General features: G+C 39.6%; 1 protein-coding gene across 1 annotated transcript; it reads right to left on the bottom strand.

The window, feature by feature from the left end:
- Positions 1-944: 944 nt before the first annotated feature.
- Positions 945-16,797, bottom strand: LOC311049025 (myosin heavy chain, fast skeletal muscle-like; the record flags this gene model as incomplete). Its single annotated transcript, XM_084062449.1, has 39 exons — positions 945-1,070; positions 1,165-1,293; positions 1,954-2,049; positions 2,137-2,241; positions 2,332-2,502; positions 2,696-2,821; positions 2,908-3,111; positions 3,196-3,504; positions 3,641-3,765; positions 4,124-4,289; positions 4,384-4,567; positions 4,829-5,025; positions 5,123-5,241; positions 5,388-5,514; positions 5,782-6,171; positions 6,590-6,680; positions 6,836-6,981; positions 7,070-7,246; positions 7,651-7,893; positions 8,180-8,435; positions 8,525-8,661; positions 8,762-8,885; positions 8,973-9,090; positions 9,344-9,431; positions 9,717-9,781; positions 10,200-10,512; positions 11,600-11,770; positions 12,060-12,209; positions 13,453-13,571; positions 13,667-13,805; positions 14,397-14,500; positions 14,592-14,690; positions 14,838-14,901; positions 14,994-15,086; positions 15,207-15,327; positions 15,417-15,444; positions 15,538-15,694; positions 16,347-16,490; positions 16,591-16,797. The coding sequence occupies 39 exons, from the start codon at positions 16,795-16,797 to the stop codon at positions 1,050-1,052; spliced, it is 5,823 nt and encodes a 1,940-aa protein (XP_083918575.1). The 3' UTR covers positions 945-1,049.
- Between the last annotated feature and the right edge of the window lie 2,785 nt (positions 16,798-19,582).

Below are 19,582 nucleotides of genomic sequence, written 5' to 3'. Positions count from 1 at the left end.
GCAAAAAATTATAATACCAAGCAATTTATGTTCTATAAACAGAGCAAATAATAATTTTGAATGAAAACAAATTAAAACAGCAATAACCAAAATATACTCAGATTCTCAAAGATGCTTTATAATTCTGAATGTATATATCTTTTTATGTAGGCTATGCCTCTTCTGTATTAAAAAAGAAAATTCAGCAATGTAACAAATAAATAAGATATCTCTATAACAGGTCTTGGGATTAATTTATCTCTAGAATGTGATAATATAACTAATACAATAATAGCTTCAATAGGAGGTTGTGGGTTCATATCCACCATGGTGCATCCGGCTTTGTTGAGCGTTTATACGAACACATTTGAGTCAGAAGTGGTCTAAATGTTCAGATGCCGACAGGAAACCTCAGGACTATGGGCTACACTGGGCGGGGGCACTGACAATACATAATATAATCATCAGTGTTAATTCATTGTACAAATTGAACCAAAAGAGACCCTTAAGGGTCCTGTAATGTACGCTATATTACCCAGACATTCAAGGTTGAAACGATTGACACCGTAGGCCTACATAAAGGCCTGTTCAGGCTGTTGATAGTCTGTGCATAAATAATATCCATTCATAGGCTATGAATTGGGCTTTGGCCTTCCATATAGAAAAGATCAACAACCTACTTGGGCAATATTCGCCATCTACTGAAACATACGCTAATGCTGGTAAAAAATCTGTTTTAGGATTATTGTATGAAACATTATGCAGGGATTGACTTCCTTGGCCTACTGGCAGCATGCACAAGAAATGTGGTGCTGCTGAATGCTGATTAGGGGAGTTTGCAAGACTAGCTCCCAGACAGACAGATGGGTGAAAACATAATCTCCGGCCCCAGCCTTTGGCCTGGCAGAGATAATAAAAACAACAATTGACAAAATGCGTATATTTATAATGCTTTATTGAATATAGGCCTAATGCGTCATATTTTATGACGTTCTATAATGCTTTATTGAATATAGCCCTAATGCGTCATATTTTATGACGTTTTAGGGTGAATTCTTGGATTGAAGAAACTACTCAGCAGCTTCTTTTCCCTGTGAAAAGATGAATACATTTAAATCTTTTGTTAAATCTCAGTTAATGATAACCAAAATAATGTGCCTTGTTCATATTGCATTAGGTATTTACCTTGGAGTCACGACTTTTAGCTCTCATCTTGTTGACCTGGGATTCAGCGATGTCAGCACGCTCTTCAGCCTCCTCCAGCTCATTCTGAACCTTTCTGCACTTGGACAGGTGAGTGTTGGCTGCTTCCTCCTACAATATGATAGAGATGTTTCAAAGCCTCAATATTTGAAAAGAGCATCTAGCGATAACAGTTCAGACGAGACAATATCAGGAAAATTGTAAAGTGTGGTTGCAGCTACAGTAATGCAGTGGCCCATGTTGCATGTTCATGAGTGTCTTGGGTCCAGCCCTGGCGTGTTGTCATCATTCAGCATGATCATCCAAGACAAAACGAAAAGAAAGACATACATGCTATCTCTGGTTTACTTCCAGTATCTGTGTGAAGTAGGTGGCCACACAATCTTCACAAAATGTTCATACTTAAATGGCCTTTTTCAGAGAGACAAATTAGGAGAAAATCAACTTTATTATCGACCTTTCTCCTTCCATCAACACACTCTAACATAACTGAACCCTAGCATCCCTATTCTGGGTATGTCATAATATGTGAACCTTCTGTGAAAACAGGTGAATAAATCTACAAACTCTACAATGCGCCATGAGCTTGTAGATGTTTTTGGCGGAGAGATTTGGTTTAGAGGGGAAAAAGGGAGCGAACTTAGTATAGAAACCTGGGGGACCCCAGTTAACGAAGAATATAGTGGTTCAGAAAATGATTCATATGATTCCTTAGTGTGGTTGCACACACACACAAAAATAATAATAATAAAAACACAATATTTTTCTTACCGCTTCCTCAGCCTGTCTCTTGTAGCCCTTGACCTTCATCTGCAGTTTGTCTACCAGATCCTGAAGCCTGGCAAGATTCTTCTTGTCCTCTTCAGTCTGAAGTGACAGTGAATTTATAACATTAGTTGTATGTTGATAGAATCTATTCATTTTGTCACTGAAGTGAACATGGTATTACAGTACCTGGTATGTCAGCTCCTTCACTCTCCTCTCGTATTTGCGGACACCTTTAATGGCATCCACTCCACGTCTCTGTTCAGCTTCATTCTCTCCCTCCAGTTCACGCACCTTCAGAATTGAATTATGCACTATGAAGTTAATTCTTCTTATTTCATTGTCTATGACTACAACCTGTGTTGGTATTAAACTACATCTTACCCTAGACTCCAGTTTCTGGAGCTGCTTCTTGCCTCCCTTCATTGCCAGGTTCTCAGCCTCATCGAGGCGGTGCTGCAGGTCCTTGACTGTGACCTCCAGGTTCTTCTTCATCCTCTCCAGGTGAGAACTTGTGTCCTGTTCCTTCTTCAGCTCCTCGGCCATCATAGCAGCCTGGAATGTTATTGTTGCATTGTATTGTATGTTAATATGAAGCATGACATGAGGATATCTAACAGATGAGAGTAGGACATCCTAACTTACATCAGTGATATCTAAGAGGGTAGGACAGGACATCATAACTTACATCAGTGATGGCTATAAGGATATCTAATAGATGATGATAGGACAGGACATCCTAACTTACATCAGTGATGGCTTTCTTGGCCTTCTCCTCAGCATTCCTTGCTTCTTGAACACTGTCGTCCACTTCACCTTGGACCTGGATCAGGTCAGCCTCCAGTTTCTTCTTGGTGTTCAAAAGGCTTGTATTCTAAAATAAACATTCAGTTGAACAATGTAAGTATGCATGACTTGTATGTTAAATATTTGATGTTGAGAATTTTTCATTGACTTTACCTGGGAGTGCAACAGTCCAGCACGTTCACTAGCATCCGTTAGTTCTTGTTCAGCCACTTTGCGGCCTCTCTCTGTCTGTTCCAGAGCCACTCTCAGCTCCTCAATCTCTGCAACCATGAGGCCGTTCCTACGCTCCACCATGGCAGCTTGTTCCTTCAGATCTTCTTGACTTCTGACAGCCTCATCAAGGTGCAGTTGGGCATCCTAAGATAGATCACATTTGAAGTGGTGAAGAGAAACAACAGAATGGTTTTGTTCAATATGTGTGTAACTACGTATGCTCTGCACCTTAAGCTGTCCCTGGACGTTCCTCAGCTGCTTCTGGGCCTCAGCAGCCTGGCGGTTGGCATGACTCAGCTGAACCTCCATCTCGTTCAGGTCTCCCTCCATTTTCTTCTTGATTCTCAGGGCATCGTTCCTGCTCCTGACCTCAGAGTCCAGAGTGCTCTGCATGGAGTCAATCACCCTCAGGCTGTTCCTCTTGATCTGCTCCATCTCTTCATCCTTCTCTGCCAGCTTCCTGTCCACCTCACCCTTGATCTGGTTGAGCTCCAGCTGGACACGAAGAATCTTGGACTCCTCGTGCTCCAGAGTACCCTAAATGTAACACAGGATCAAAAGGTAGAATGGGCCTACAAATGTAATATGTATTATTCCACTTTTTGAATCATATTGGTGCAAAATCGAATATAGCGACAATTGCCTTCTTCATCTACAACCTAAAAAGTCTTACCTCAGCTTCCTCCAGGGCTGTCTGGATCTCTAACTTCTCTGTCTCCACCTGTTTCTTGTTTTTCTCCAACTCATGGATGTTCTTTCCAGTCTCACCAATCTGTTCAGTCAGGTCTGAGATCTCCTCTGCATTGATTGAAAATCAATAATGAGGAAATCAGAAATGCATTTGAATAAACTGGGTGTAGCCTAATCCACAATTGATCTTGAACTCTAAATATATTGATTGATCCCACTTCTGACACAAAATGTAACGTTTTGTTTCTAAACAAAGTACTCTAAAAGAATATTGACTTTAAAAACTTTGAACAGCATATTTATATTTACTTTGAATATTAAACACACATGAACAGAACTTTGAGATAAACTGATTAAAATGAGGACCCATTTTGACCCGTTAAACACCAGCCTTGGCTCAAAACAAGTTGTCAAAAAACATTGAAGCAAAACTGATATTGAAAGAAGTATGTAGAGAAAGACTCACGCTGCAGGTTCTTGTTCTCTCTCTTCATGGTCTCCAGTTGGTCCAGAGACTCCTCATAGGAATTCTTCATCTTAAACAACTCAGTGCTGAGAGAACGAGCCTCTTTCTGAGCTCCCTCCAGTTCTGACTGTCCCTCTTCGTATTTCTGCTTCCATTCTGCTAGGACCTGCACACCATTTGTAATGACATGTGTAATTTACCCCACTTTATGGAGGCTAAAATCATTAGGTTTTAAAATAATCTACTGTATGTCAAAGCACCTTATCGAAGTTCCTCTGTTTCTTGTCAAGGTTGGCAGCCAAACCATTGGCCCTCTCCACATCAATCATGAGGTCTTCCACTTCACCCTGGAGTCTCTGTTTGGTTTTCTCCAGAGAGGCGCACTTGGAATTCGTAGCCTCAATTTGCTCCTCAGCATCCTGAAGACGCTGGGCTAGCTTCTTCCTGTTGGTCAGTTTTGAATGGAATCAAATAATTGTGGGTAATATTTTGTATAAAGAGTGGTACCTGATAGTGTAAAACACTGATCACTTACTTTGTATAGAGAGTGGTACCTGATAGTGTAAAACACTGACCACAGTATAAAGAGTCGTACCTGATAGTGTAAAACACTGACCACTGTATAGAGAGTGCTACTTGATAGTGTAAAACACTGATCACTGTATAGAGAGTGGTACCTGAGAATGTAAAACATTGATCACTTACTTAGCTTCCTCCAGCTCCTCAGTGCGTTGGACAGCATCAGTCTCATACTTGCTCCTCCACTGAGCCACCTCACTGTTGGCCTTGGACATTCCACGCTGCAGTTCCGCCTTGGCCTCCTGTTCCTCCTCAAACTGCTCCCTCAGAAGGTCACAGTCATGGCGAGCTGATTGCACACCATGGGCAAGGGCATTCTTTGCCTGTCAAAAGAAATTGCCAAAATAAGGTCAACTGAATATAATAAATATAATACAAGGCCTTTTTTTTAAAATAAAAAGCAAAAAACATACTGCTCACCTTGACCTCCTCTTCAACATGTCTCTTCAACTCCTCAATCTGTTGGGTGAAGGCCTGCTTGCCTCTGGTGAGCTGTGAGACAAGGGCTTCTTTCTCTTCAACTTGACGAGTAAACTCACCTAGTTAGAAATTGAAATATGTCATCTTTGTTGGATACATATTCGTAAAAGACCTGGGATAACTGTTAATCAAATCAACATCTCTAAATATGGAATGTGGTACCATTGACAAACCATGTAAAGTAGACTTTACAAAGAACATTTACCATTTTCCGTCAACAGTCTTGCTCTCTGAGCTCCAATATCATTTAACATGCGAACATTCTCATCACTCTTGGACTTGAGTTCACTGAGCTGGTCCTCAAGGGTGCGGCACATCTTCTCAAGATTTCCCTGTTAATTAACAACGGACATATTCAATTAATGACTGTTTGCCCTACATGTATTTGGTCATGTTCCTTTTTACAGTAGTTCAATATTCTGCAAATTTCTCTCAATTGTCAATTGAGTACTTTGTTTAGACGCAACAATTGGTGTCAGAAGTGGGATCAATCACTGGCCACCAGTCAATGCATTTAGAGTATTTTGTTCCCTTTTTTTCTTTTTCAGTTCATTGAACAAGTATTATTTCAAGAATTATCCACAGACATTCCATTCTACCTTTGCCTTAGCGACAGCCTCCATGTTGCTGGATAGGTCATCGATCTCCATCTTGTATTCGCTCTTCTCCTTCTCCAGTTTCTGCTTGACACGCTGGAGGTTGTCGATCTGTTCACCCAGCTCTGCAACGCTGTCAGCCTGTTTCTTACGGAGAGCAGAGGAGGTGGCCTCGTGCTGCAGGGTGGACTCTTCGAGGTCACGACGCAGCTTCTGGAACTCAGCTTCACGCTTCTTGTTCATCTCGATCTGAGCGGCGGTGGCTCCACCAGCCTCCTCCAGCCTCTCACTGATCTCCTCAAGTTCCCTGGAGAGATCAGCTCTCTGCTTCTCAACCTTGGCACGAGCGGCACGTTCAGCCTCGATCTCTTCCTCCAGTTCTTCAATACGAGCCTTTTCAAATTAATGATATTAGAATAACATCTGAAAATCATGATTCATTCATATTATTATTAAAAGATTTAACCACTTGAATGAACCTTGCGTCCCTAGTTTGGGCATACGTGTTGTGACGTGACACGTTGTGAGCTTGTGGATCTGCAGTGGTGTAGAGATTTGGTATAAAGGGAGAAAAAGGAGGGGGGCCAAGTATAGACCCATGGGGGACCCTGGTCAACTAAGTATATAGGGTTTAAGTATATAGACCTGTGGGGGACCCTGGTCAACTAAGTATATAGGGTTTAATTATAGACCCATGGGGAACCTTGGTCAACTAAGTATATAGGGTTTAAGTATAGACCCATGGGGGACCCTGGTCAAGTATATAGGGTTTAGACAGTTCAACTTTAGATTTGAAAGACATTTTAAATACCTGGAGTTCTTTGATCTTCTTCTGCAGCTGAGCCCCCAAAGATTGTTCATCCTCAATCTTACTCAGAAGCTGGCTTGTTTCAAACTCCTTCCTGTGGAATACATTACATATCATATTTAAGTGTCTTTCTGCAGGTGTTTTTTCTCCATGACATTTCATGTTATTATTATTAATGAATTATTAATATTAATTATTTATTATTATTATTATTATTATTATTATTATTATTATTGTGGTCCACAGTACTTCTTTATCTTCTCGTCTGACTGCTGCTTGTCATTCTCCAGATCCATTATGGATTCCTGGGCCAGTTTCAGATCCCCCTCAAGCTTTCTCTTGGCTCTCTCCAGGTCCATGCGGAGCTTCTTCTCTTGCTCCAGAGAACCCTCCAACTGCACAAATAAAAACAACAATGAATAATTCAGTAACAACAATAAACATAATGTGTTCAAAACATCTTTATTCGCTTGATAAACTCACATCATCAACTTGCTGTTCCAGCTTGGTCTTGGCCTTGGTCAGAGTGTTGACTTTGTCTTCCTCTGCCTGCAGGTCATCCAGGGTCTGCTGATGGGCCTCTTGGAGGGCCTTCTTTTCCTTGGTCAGCTTAGCAAGACCTTCATCCTGAGAGGCCATCTCCTCGGTCAGGTTCTTCACCTGAATAAGCACAACAGAACTTGTATTATAAATTGATAAGACAACTAATAGTGTATAACCATGAACCTTGTTCATAGAGTATAGAGTGTATAACCATGAACCTTGTTAGTATAGAGTGTATAATCATAGAGTGTATAATCATAGAGTATAATCATAGAGTGTATAATCGTAGAGTGTATAATCATAGTGTATGATCATAGAGTGTATAATCATAGAGTGTATTATCATAGAGTGTATAGAGGGTATGATCATAGAGGGTATAGTCACAGACTGTATAATCATAGAGTGTATGATCATAGAGTGTATAATCGTAGAGGGTATGATCATAGAGGGTATGATCATAGAGGGTATAGTCATAGACTGTATAATCAGAGTGTATTATCATAGAGTGTGTAATCACGAACCTTGTTTTCAGTGGCGTGTTTCTCCTTCTCCACTTTGGCCAAGGTCAGCTCCAGGTCATCAATGTCCTTCTTGAGCTCAGAGCATTCATCCTCCAGCTTCCGCTTCTTGGCGGTCAGCTCAGCGTTGATCTCCTCCTCGTCCTCCAGTCTCTCACTTGTCTCTTTGAGTTTTGCCTCCAACTGGATCTTACTTTTAATAAGACCCTCACATCTCTCCTCAGCATCGTTAAGACTATCTTCTCCCTTGGGGTCAAAAATAAATAAAATAAGGAAACATGTCAGTGCAGTGACCCTGGACAAGACCCGGCCTCAACATATCTCTGCCAATCGAGCTTAGCTCCATTGATACAGTAAGGTTGTGTGTCGGGTTGCCGAGTTGGGGAGCACAGTTAAATCCGAGCTCGGTGCACAAACTCACTACATCAGCATTTGTTCAGGATGAACAAATGAGATAAGATAAGAGAAAGGATTCAAGCTAAGATTATAATATGTTTTGAGCTACAAAACATCCTTGCAGAAATATACTTACTGATGCGGCTGCCATTGCCAGGTTATTCTTCTCCTGTACCAGAGACACCATCTTCTCCTCCAGGTCCTTCTTCTTGGCCAGGGCAGCAGCAAAGTCAATCTTCATTTTTTCATAGTTCTCCTTCATGTTCATCAGCTCCTTCTCAGTCTCAGCACTCTGCAAAAGAGGCTTGATCTTGTAGTAGAGCTTCATCCATGGCCAGTGTTTCACGTTGCAGAATGCGCGCACGTTGAACTGGATGGTGAAAATGGCTTCTCTGTTGGGAAAACAGTTCCGGTAATTTAAAAAGTGTACCTTAAGAAATTGTAACTAAATATTACATTGAATTATGTTGTCAAAGAATACCTTCTTTTCATCATCTCAACAAACTCCAACCGCATGACGAAACCTCGGCCGAGAGCCTGAGTCATTGTGACCAGGATAAACAGCTTCTCATCTCTCAACTCCTCCAGCGCACCCAGCAGACCAGCTTTGAAGAACACCTGCATAGGATATTACAAACTATATATGTAAATAATCGACTGCAAAACCAACTTTTGGTCCTCTCTCAATAACGTTAAACAAGGTTGGCAGTGTGTTTACCTTGGTGTGTCCAAACTTGTACTCTTCGTGAGGTATGTCAATGGACCCAAGCAGCTTCTCAGAAGCTTTCTTATTGTCCATGAACTGGCCCTCGGGACATGCGGAGGGATTCAGTACTTTGTACCTGTTTTGCAAAAGTTCATGGTCAGTCATTTTTTATGCCTCCCGTTAATAGGTATGGAACTAAAACCTGGAAAAAAGGAATGAATACCTCTGCTTGAAGTCAGGATAGGGGATTCTGCTGGGGTAGCCCTTCCTACAAATCCTGATGCCCTCCAGCACACCGTTACACCTCAGCTGATGTATGACCAGGAAGTTCTCCATCAGTCCTGTAAAGATGTTGCTTCATTATTATTATCAATATTATTAGGACAAAATAAGGACACACTGGCCTAAGTTGCATTAAATGACCATCTCACAATCATTATTTAAATTAGTATTTTCTGTATTATTCCTAGAGTCTTGGAATAATATATAGCTCTATCGCCAAGACAGTATATATATATATATATATATATATATATATATATATATATATATATATATATATTTATTTATTTATTTATTTTTCCCGTTGTTTACCTGGAGTCTTGGACTCGTTAGGAATCAGGCAACGCACAAAGTGAGGATGAGTGCTCCTCAGGTTGGTCATCAGCTTCCCCAGGTTCTCCTGTTAGTAGTAGGTTCATTATCAGTTCAAAGTTATAGAATATTGTACTTTTTCCTTCACTACAATTATTTGAAAACTTTAGTTACTAGTTACTTTGCATATTTAGATTATTATTTAATTTATTGCATTTAGGCAACACAACAACGTTAAGCCCTATTTTATTCTACAGCTATTCAAGAATATCTGATCTATAAGCTCACAACATTGTTTATTTACAACATGAAAATATATTGTGCCTATTTGTTACATGACTAGATAATGTTGATAATGAATAAATATTCTTACCCTGAAAGCAGCAGACACAGTCATCATGGAACCACCCTTCTTCTTCTTGCCTCCTGCTCCCGCTCCTTTGTTAGAATCATGAGCAGACAGTTTCCTTTGACTTCAACACATTATTCTTCATTTGTTAAGTCAACAGATACTATATTGTAGGCTCTATTAGCTCAATGGTAAAAGATCCAGCAATTGCACAGGAAATCGGGTTCAAATCCGGGGTAGAAGAGGAAAGTTACATAGTGCAGCTTTAATATCACAAGTTGATGATTTTACTGTTAAATAATAATGTCATTATATTATAAACTTGGTAATTGAGTTGATTAGATATATTGATTTCCCTTATTTTTGGGGAGGATAGAACACAGCCAGCAGTTTAACTGTTATACCTTTCAGGCTCAAGTGGGGGATAGAACACAGTTTAATTGTTATTATTACATTCAGCAGGAGGATAGAACACATTATTATATTATTATTATATTAATAACATACCTTCAGGCTCAGGAGGAGGATAGAACACAGACAGCAGCTTCACTGAAGACTTCTGGTACAGTTGCACCACAGAGTCGTTGAGGGGATCCTTGTTTTTCTCTAGCCAGCCTGTGATGCTGTAGTCCACCGTACCGGCGTAGTGAATAAGGGCGAAGTGGGGCTGCATTGCCTCAGGCTTGCCTTTGGCAGGCTTGGGCTTCTCAAAGGCTTTACACTTTCCAAGATGCTGATCATAGAGCTTGGCCTTGAAGGTGGTGTCTGAGGCCTTTGGGAACATGCACTCCTCTTCAAGGATGGAGAAGATGCCCATGGGCTTTGTGAAGGAGACAAAAGACAAATCACCAAAAAGCAGAAACTTAATGCAATGACAAAAACAATATTCAAGATATTCAAGACATGTCAATCATTGGATGCCAGAAATTTCAGGAACATTTTCAAAAATTTCGACATAGATAAGCCCTTATGAATATATATGAATCTTGAATTAATTCACCTGTGTGATTCCCATAGCTCACGTTTCTCCACTCACTCCTGATTTCAATTAGGGAAATACTCTTGGGGCCCTACTGTATAATTGGCACTGCTATACCCGCACCCGCTGCCCACTAGCCGTGAATTATTGCCCACTACCTGTGAATTACAGGTAAGGGAGCTGGCACTGTCTCTAAACGCTATTTTGCTGCCGCTATACCCGTTGTTCATTATGCCTACTCCACTATTTGCGCCTGGAGGTGTGGCAGTGGGCGTGTTGTTGCATTATCCCCAAAATTGCTATTTTGACCACACATGTTTGGGACAGCGCATAGCAGAATCTAAAACCACCGGCTAAGCCAAATTGGTTTGGTAGAGCGCGCCTGCAATGGATGTCTGGAGTCGGCCAGGAAGCACAAAATGGCACAACATTCAAGGTCTCCCTCTCTCCTAATTCTCAACAAATCTCTGTGATTCTAATTTTCCTATAATCAGCAGGAGGGAGAGTGTCAATTGTGTTTATATAAGATGATTACAAATTACTCACTTCAGTCTTATTCATCGATTACGCATGAACTAATGAACTGATTACAAAAATATAAAATTCTCTCTAATCAGTAACATGTAGGTGATACTTATGTCTATCAAATATGGTTTTATTGAAAGGCAATCAAAGGCTAGAGCCTATAAAGTAAGCATTGGGCATATGTGTCCTATGTTAAATCCCCTCACTGCGGCTGCAGCGAGAGGAGCAGTGTTGCCCGAATTTGCGAGAGGAATAAGCAACCATGTCTATGAAAACAAAAGAAGAGACTATAATAGGCCACTTCAAACCTATAGAGCACTTGTCTGCCATTAAACAATGTGCATATTTATATATGTGGTTATTTGAAAATAGCTAATCCACAATCTCACAACCGCTGACTTACCTTCTCAATGAGCTCAATACAGACGGCCAGGTCCATGCCAAAGTCAATGGTATCCCAGGGAATGCCCTCTTTCTTGTACTCTTCTTGTTCCAGTACAAACATGGTGTGATTGAAAAACTGTTGCAGTTTCTCATTGGTGAAGTTGATGCACAGCTGCTCTAGGGTGTTGAACTGTAGGTGGAAATATCATTTGTTTTTTTGTAAATTAACGCCGTAATTGCACAAAAACGCCTTACTTACACAAAGGAGACTCTTTGTGTCTCCTACTGGAGAGACCGCAGCTTATCAGATTATTGGCTTAGGAATGCGAAAAAAAATAAATAAAAAAATCCATGAATTCAATGCTTCATGGGCTGTGCAATTGATAGAAAATAAGTAATTTTTTGGGTGAACTTCTCCTTTAAAGTAATTGTGACAAAAGGTAATTAGTCTACAACATAAAAAACAAGTCCATGCTTACATCAAAGATTTCAAAACCAGCGATGTCCAGCACACCAATGTAGTAGCTTCTCGGGTTCTTGGTGTCCAGCATCTCGTTGATCCTGATGACCATCCACAAGAACATCTTCTCATAGATGGACTTAGCTAAGGCACCCACTGAGTTCATCACCTAAGGAAACAGGAAAGTTATTAGTAGGGGTGTGAATTGTTATTACATTTCTTCCAAAGAAGTATACCTCCATGCATTTTCCGACTGTCACCCACTCTGTTGAAATGAGACATTATGTGAATTGTTAAAGGTAGGGTAAGTGATATTTTTTGGTTAAAACAAAAAGTATTTTGTTAAAAGGTTAAAATACTATATTCTGATAGTAATCATTGCTATAGAGTGTTTGTTCAGTAACAGGAGTCTCCCTGTCTCTCCAGCTCTTTAATAAACAGAAATTACATTTTTCGGTAGGTGTCAAAATCTCAGCCAATCAGGAGAAAGTACCCATTTTTAAGCTTAATTTGTATAGTGTTCCAGTTCAAATTTTATCAGCTCATTTCTTAGTATCATCACTTCCAATTTCACTTGTTTAATCTGTATCCTGATTGAGTTCTCTGTCCTGGTTGGAAAAAATTGTAAATGAAACTGAAACGAAAATGCATTTTCTGTTTTATAAAGAGCTGGAGAGACAAGGAGACTCCTAATACTGAACAAACACTTTATAGTGATGAGTACTATCAGAATATAGAGCTACTTAACACTTATTTTAACCAAAGCAAATCACTTACCCTACCTTTAAGTGATTTGTTTTGAATATAATTACTTTTTTATTACTTTAAAATGCTGAATGTTAAAATGTGTGTGTATTTAATTGTTTATAGTTTCACCGAACCACCTAAGCTGGCTCCTCTCCAAGTGAAGGAGCAGTGGTTCTGCTCAGTGTGGTCTCTCATTATTATTTTCTCTCATTATTTATTTGGCAGTGTATTATTTGTGTCCACGCATGCGCTGTGTAACTGGAAAAAAGTGACGCATATCGCGTAGTACCACTAATAAATATTTCGCAATAATGTAGTTTCATACAAATACAAAGTGTGCGGTAAATATGAAATGTGGTTTATTGGATTTCCCATGGCATGCATTGTTATTTGTGCATAGTGTGGAAGCAATTGCACTGCTGGTGTGCTAGAAGAAGACACACGGATAAACAACGTTTGTGACGTCCACCCACCCACTACGCAATTTTAATATAGGATGGCTACACAACGTGTAGTTCTTATGGGTAGCACTACAGTCAAAATATGTCAGACTGCAATTAAGTCTGTACACAACTCAAAAATATATTACAGTTCTAATGGTATGTTTTGTCAAGAATATAAGGTGCGTATGAATTCAGAACAATAAAATAAAGTAACTTTCTCACCTGTCCCACAGTTTGTCCCTTAGTGACATACTCGTTTCCAACCTTCACTCTGGGGTAGCAGTAAGCCTTCAGCATCTCTCCCGAGTTCAGACCCATCAGGTAGCCAATCTTGTCAGCCACTAAAATAAGTCATAACAATTTAGAATGTATTCAAATACAATTCTTATGATAAACTATTGGTTGTTTTCATTCCTTGGCTGAAGATAATGCTCACCCTCTTCGCCATCAGGCTCAGCCTGTTCCTCACGCTGTTTCTGTTTGAACTTCAAGACCCCATGATGCATCACTGCACCGGTGAACTTGTAGATGGACTGCTTCTCGTCATTAGTGAAGCCCAGGATGTCAATAGCATCCTGTCAATCAAAAGATTGAGATTAATACATTATATTAACAAACATCACTTATTCACTTTAGAAGGACATCAACAGCATCCTGTGTTCTAACAAGACCAGGAGACCTGGTTCTGCCAGACCCAGACTTCACATGATGTGTCCGAATGTGTCTATGCCCATGTATGGACGAAAGGGGGACAGACTTTTATGGTTGGGGCCTAAGGACAAAGTGACCAAAACCTTTTTTGCCCATGTATGGAGAAAACATGCGCACAGGCGTCACCAAATTTGGAGCGACGCCCCTCTGTACTCTGATTGGTTAGGAAAATACAAGGTTCACTCCCACTCCTAGACCACAGTTCCTGCAACGTTACCCCAGGCTTTTTTTCTTTTGAAACATGCATGGGTTACCGAGGCTAAAGGGAGAGAAACGGCCACCCGTCTGAGAGAACTAATTTCGGCTGCTTGTATCAGCAATCTTATTCTTTCGGTCATGACCCACACTTCATGACCATAACAAACATCACTTTAGAAAATTCATGCATTGCACTTGCAGAGCAACTGACTCTACAATGAATATTAGAAACCTATTATAAAAATATGTTTACTGACATCAGTGGCCTCCAGCTCCTCTTTGTCATTAATGCTGGCCACAGTGATCTGACCCATGCTGCACAATGGGAAGTCATAGGGGTTGGTGGTGATCAGACACATGTCTGAAAAGGGATTGAAAAGAAAAAGGGTGAAAATTCGTTTTTATTCATTAATTGGTGTAATCACTGCATCATTAATCCATTTTCAATTTACCAATAATGTAAGCTTTGTGACCGGTCATCATCTGATAGAAGATATGATATCCTCTCTCAGCAGCGAGCTGGTAGGTCACTCTGGACTTCTCCAGCAGATCTATAAGGGTGGTATTATTATTATTATTAATAATAATATTGTTATTGTTATTGTTATTGTTATTATTATTATTATTATTACTTAAGTCAAAATGTATAAGTGATTGGCACATATAATTTAATTATCATATGAGAATTTCATACTTACATGTCTCAATATCAGCACTGGCCAATTTACCGGCTTTGTTGAACCAGATTCGGATGAATTTACCCTGTTTCATAAAGCACAATTTGTAAAAAAAAAGTCCCTCTACATTATGAAATGATTGCAGGATTTCTCATTACATAATTATTTTACACTTACAAAGCGAGAGGAGTTGTCATTCCTCACAGTCTTGGCATTACCATAGGCCTCCAGCAAGGGATTGGCTGCAATAATCTGATCCTCCAGTGACCCCTAGACATCACCAAATTTTGAATTGGGACAGAATTATTTTGAATTGAATTGCTATATTGCATATAAATTCTTTATGTTCAACATGTGTAATTCGTCCAAGTTTAAATCCTGTACAAGTACCTTGATTTTGCCGGCACCGATATTTGGTGCTTCCGCCTTTCCTGAACCAGAACTAGCTGCTGTTGCAAAGTACTGGATGACACGCTTGGTGTTCACAGTCTTTCCAGCACCGGATTCTCCACTGGTTATAAATGCATACATTCAGAGAAACGCAGTTAGTGAATTTGAGTACAATGTTCTTTTTTTATGCTTAGTAGATGAGAAACTTACGTGATCAAGACAGACTGGTTCTCATGATCTGTAAAAATGTAAAGCAAATGTACTTTTAGTCTGTATACAGCACAAAACTATTATAGTTTATTTTTGTTACATTGACTTGACCAATACGTACCCATCATCATGAACTGATAGGCGTTGTCAGAGACAGAGAAGATGTGGGGTGGAGCCTCAATACGCTTCTTGCCTCTGTAGGCATTTACAACCTGCTGGTCGTACACTGGGAGCCACTTGTAGGGGTTCACAGTTGCACAGAACAAGCCAGAGTAGGTCTGAAGAGGACAAGAGAGAGAACATTATAACATACAACATAACAGCGAGCACCTCACTACTGTATCTGTATTTTTTAGGTGTTTTTTTTACTTTACTGGAGTATGACATTTTCAATACTTTTACTTCTACTCCACTACATCGCAGAAGCAAATATTATACTTTTACTCCACTACAATTATTTGAAAACGGATTATTATCAGAAAACATACATTTACCACTTCAGCCTCATTTAAAATTAGTTGAAAATAGCGGATCTACATACAAGGGTCACGTTGTGACCCGTACATTTGAAAACTTATGAAATGGGACATTCTGCATAATGAGTACTTTAAGTATATTTTGATGCCAGTACTTTTGTACTTTCACTCAAGTAAATTTTGAATACCAGACTTTTACTTGTAACAGAGTATTTCTACATTGCAGTATTGATCATTTTACATAAGTAAAACAATTGAGTACTTCTTCCATCACTGGCTGGGGGATTACAGCCACCAGTTGCAAGTGGCATGAGGCAACAGCCAAGCATTATTACACCCCATCTTGTTTAGTTTTCTTCAGGATGTTAGAACACTTTTTTCTCTTTTCTTTTCTATTGACAGCTCAGAGCAGAATGCTGTACTGTTCTCAGAGTCAGCAGGTATAACATCTTACATAGATCATCCACGCTGCATAACGCTCTTTGAGGTTATACAGGACAGTGGCTTCAGAGAGGTGGGTCATCATGGCCATGTCCTCAATCTTGTCATACTTGGGAGGGTTCATGGGGGTCACATCGTCCTCTTTTACAGTTCTTTCCTAAACAATAAAAACAAGAAAACACACAACTTCAGAATGTGTTGTGATTACAGTTGTACAGTGCCACTATTTGATTTTAGATACACCTCTACCTACGTACCTCCTCGGTGTCAAGCACCGTCACGGTGATTTTGTTACCGTCCCTCTTTAGAATTTTACACTTGAGATACAGCTCCTTAACATCGGCCACATATGCTGCAGTTTTGGCATCAAAGGGCGAAGCTTGAGCCTCCATTCTCTCCCTCTCTGGCTTACGGAGGTACATGGCGGCCCCGCCATATTGCTCCATCTCCGCGTCCGTACTCATGGTGGCGGCTTTCTGTAGACAGAAATAAAGATGCCGTTGATGCCTTTGCTGACTTCAGATCTGAAGAGAATTGTAGGACTTTTTCAGACTATATAGTCTTGTAGGTTAGTTTAATAGAAAAAGGATGAACACTCACTTCCTTCCCCCTCTACGCAGTAACAGCTGGAACAAAGTGCAAACCCTAAGTGTGTGAGGGGGAAGAAGGTTTATTTGTCAGTACTCGAACTCGTATTGTGCTACAACAACAATGACAATAGTAATAGAATGGTAAAATGAATAAATAAATAATCAAAACTAAGAAAAAGTACAATTTTAATCAAATGAAAGTATGAAAAGCCTTCAGCTTAGCATAATAAGGGCAGGGAGAATAAAGGTAAAAAATATATAAATGTGCAATGAGGCACGAGGCATATAAATGTACAATGAGTAAGGCATATGTAGCTTTAGGAAAAGACGTGTATTTGCAATAGCAGAGACACTGATACTAAATGAACAATAGTAGTAACTAATATTTATACTAAAACTGCTAGTCACACTAGAAGTCACATACCTTGTATCTATATATTTTATATCAGCAATAACAACTGTTTTTGTAACTATAGCATTGATGTTAACATTCAGATCACACTATACGAGACGACTACAGTTTCTGTGTTAAATGCTACTTTACACCACTTGGTAAGAGAGAAAAAGCTCAATTTCTCAATAGTTCCACATTTGAGTTTTGATCCAATTTAGCATACGTGTTATAGTAGTTATATATTCATTTCATATATTCATGTTTTATATAGTTATATTCATGCCATGAAATTAAATTATATTTGCTACATTTGGTTACATTGTTTGTTTGTCAAAGACAACTGAACAAATTGTCAGGCAGTTAGCATCTTACATTTATTTCACTATAAATGACAGCGAAACAAGTCTCACTCACCTCCCAAATGAAACTCTGAAATCCTCCTGCGCTCAAACCATCTCACACCGGCCTCTTTTATATTGAGGGTTTTATCGCTTGCTACGCAGCATCTAAAGTAGGGACATGCCTTTAAAGGGATTTTATTCAGTATCTTATTGGTATTTTATTAGTCATAAACTAAATCCTATTAATATATCTTGGTATGAAATTGTAACTTATACCTTCAACCTTGCCCACCAGAGTTGGTACCACTTGTAAGACATTCATGACCTTGACTTCATACCAGTTGCTTGTAATAAAAATAATCAAGGTTTGGCATGGTCCATGGGTTTATTCATTGGGCATAGAATTAAATGTTCAATGTGATCTTACTATTCAGAATATGTTTGATGACCCAGACGGAAAAGAAGAAGAGGAACAAGCAAGGGGCGTCAATTGGGCTCCCAGGGGCAGGGGATGGCTATCCCTCGTGTCCCCATTGAACCTCAGATTCAGTTCTCTTGTTCAGGGCAATGGTTTTTATCACTTTTGTTCAAGATTGTAACTGCTTTATAAAAACAATTGGTGTAGCTGTTTTAGATTTTTTAGTATTTTCTGTTTGATTATTGTTGTATATGAATGACTCTACCTGTTGAGTATTGTTACCTCGGCTACACAAAATGAGGGCCTGCCCCTCAACTGTAATAAAGGTTATGCTGATAATGATGATTAAACCTTAAATTCACTTTTTTTTAAGGACGGCTTGGAATTCATCTGAATCCACACGATTCCATTTTGTTCTTTGCATTTGACATAATCTATTTCATCTAACTAAAAGCTAGATAATGGTGATGTGGTGCTCAGGAACTAAGAGGTAATTGGGACGATTACCTGTGCCTCACCATTAGCTGGTGTTAGCAAAGAAACCAGCCAGTCTTCCTGGGGCCCACATAACAAACACATGAAAACACACTTTTTGCTCAGGTTCACATGGTTAATAATAGGCTCTATTTGTGCTCTAGGTGTCTATAGTGCAGGTAACGTGATCTGTGTCTGAGTTTCCATGCTAGATCACTGAGATGCAATCACGGGTCATCTAAATGGTAGCTATAATAATAATAATATATCAAATCACGCTTTTCTAAGTACCAAAAGCTGCTTTACATGGGGGGGAGGAGAAAACAACAAAAGAAAATCAACTTTATTAGAAAAAAACACTATTCTAGACTATGGAATAAAATCAATGAAAACTGTGGAATGGTGAGACAGTGGGCCGTGTCAGTTACCTGGGACAGGTCATATTGAAGAGGTAGAGGTGGGTATTGAAAAGCGGTTCTGAAGGTTTGGATACATACACTATATCCATCAGGGTAAACATATAATGGAACATACTATACACATAGGCCCATAGATGTGGGATTTATTTACACAATCAAGCTGAGGTGGAAGAAGTACTCAGAAAAGTTAATGTAGCACTACCACAATGTAGAAATACTGTTACAAGTAAAAGCCCTATATTCAACATTTCACTTGAGTAACAGTACAAAGGTATTGGCATTAAAATACAGTACTTAGTACAATACCAAATGGAAAAGTACTTATTATGAAGAATGTCACAATGTGCTGCGAGGTTGTAGATCGGCTACTTTCGAATAGCCGAAGTATACAACTCTCCCTTATTTGGTGGGGGAGGGAGGGTCTATCTTCTTTCTCGAATCACTTGGGGAGGGCCAAGGAAAGGGTATTTCTGTCAAAGGGAGGGTCATGACTTTCAGCAACCCTCAGTTTAAATAATAAACCGTCCCTTCCTGTAAACTCTGGTCGTTCAACAAAGTATAACTGTGTTTCATACATGATGTGCCTCTTGCATTCTGTGTGGACATGTTAATG

Source organism: Gymnoscopelus microlampas, assembly GCF_963454915.1.
Source record: "Gymnoscopelus microlampas genome assembly, chromosome: 1".
Taxonomy (NCBI): Eukaryota; Metazoa; Chordata; class Actinopteri; order Myctophiformes; family Myctophidae; genus Gymnoscopelus; species Gymnoscopelus microlampas.
The sequence above is the reverse complement of the archived record's forward strand: the minus strand, read 5'-3'. Positions and strand labels throughout refer to the sequence as shown.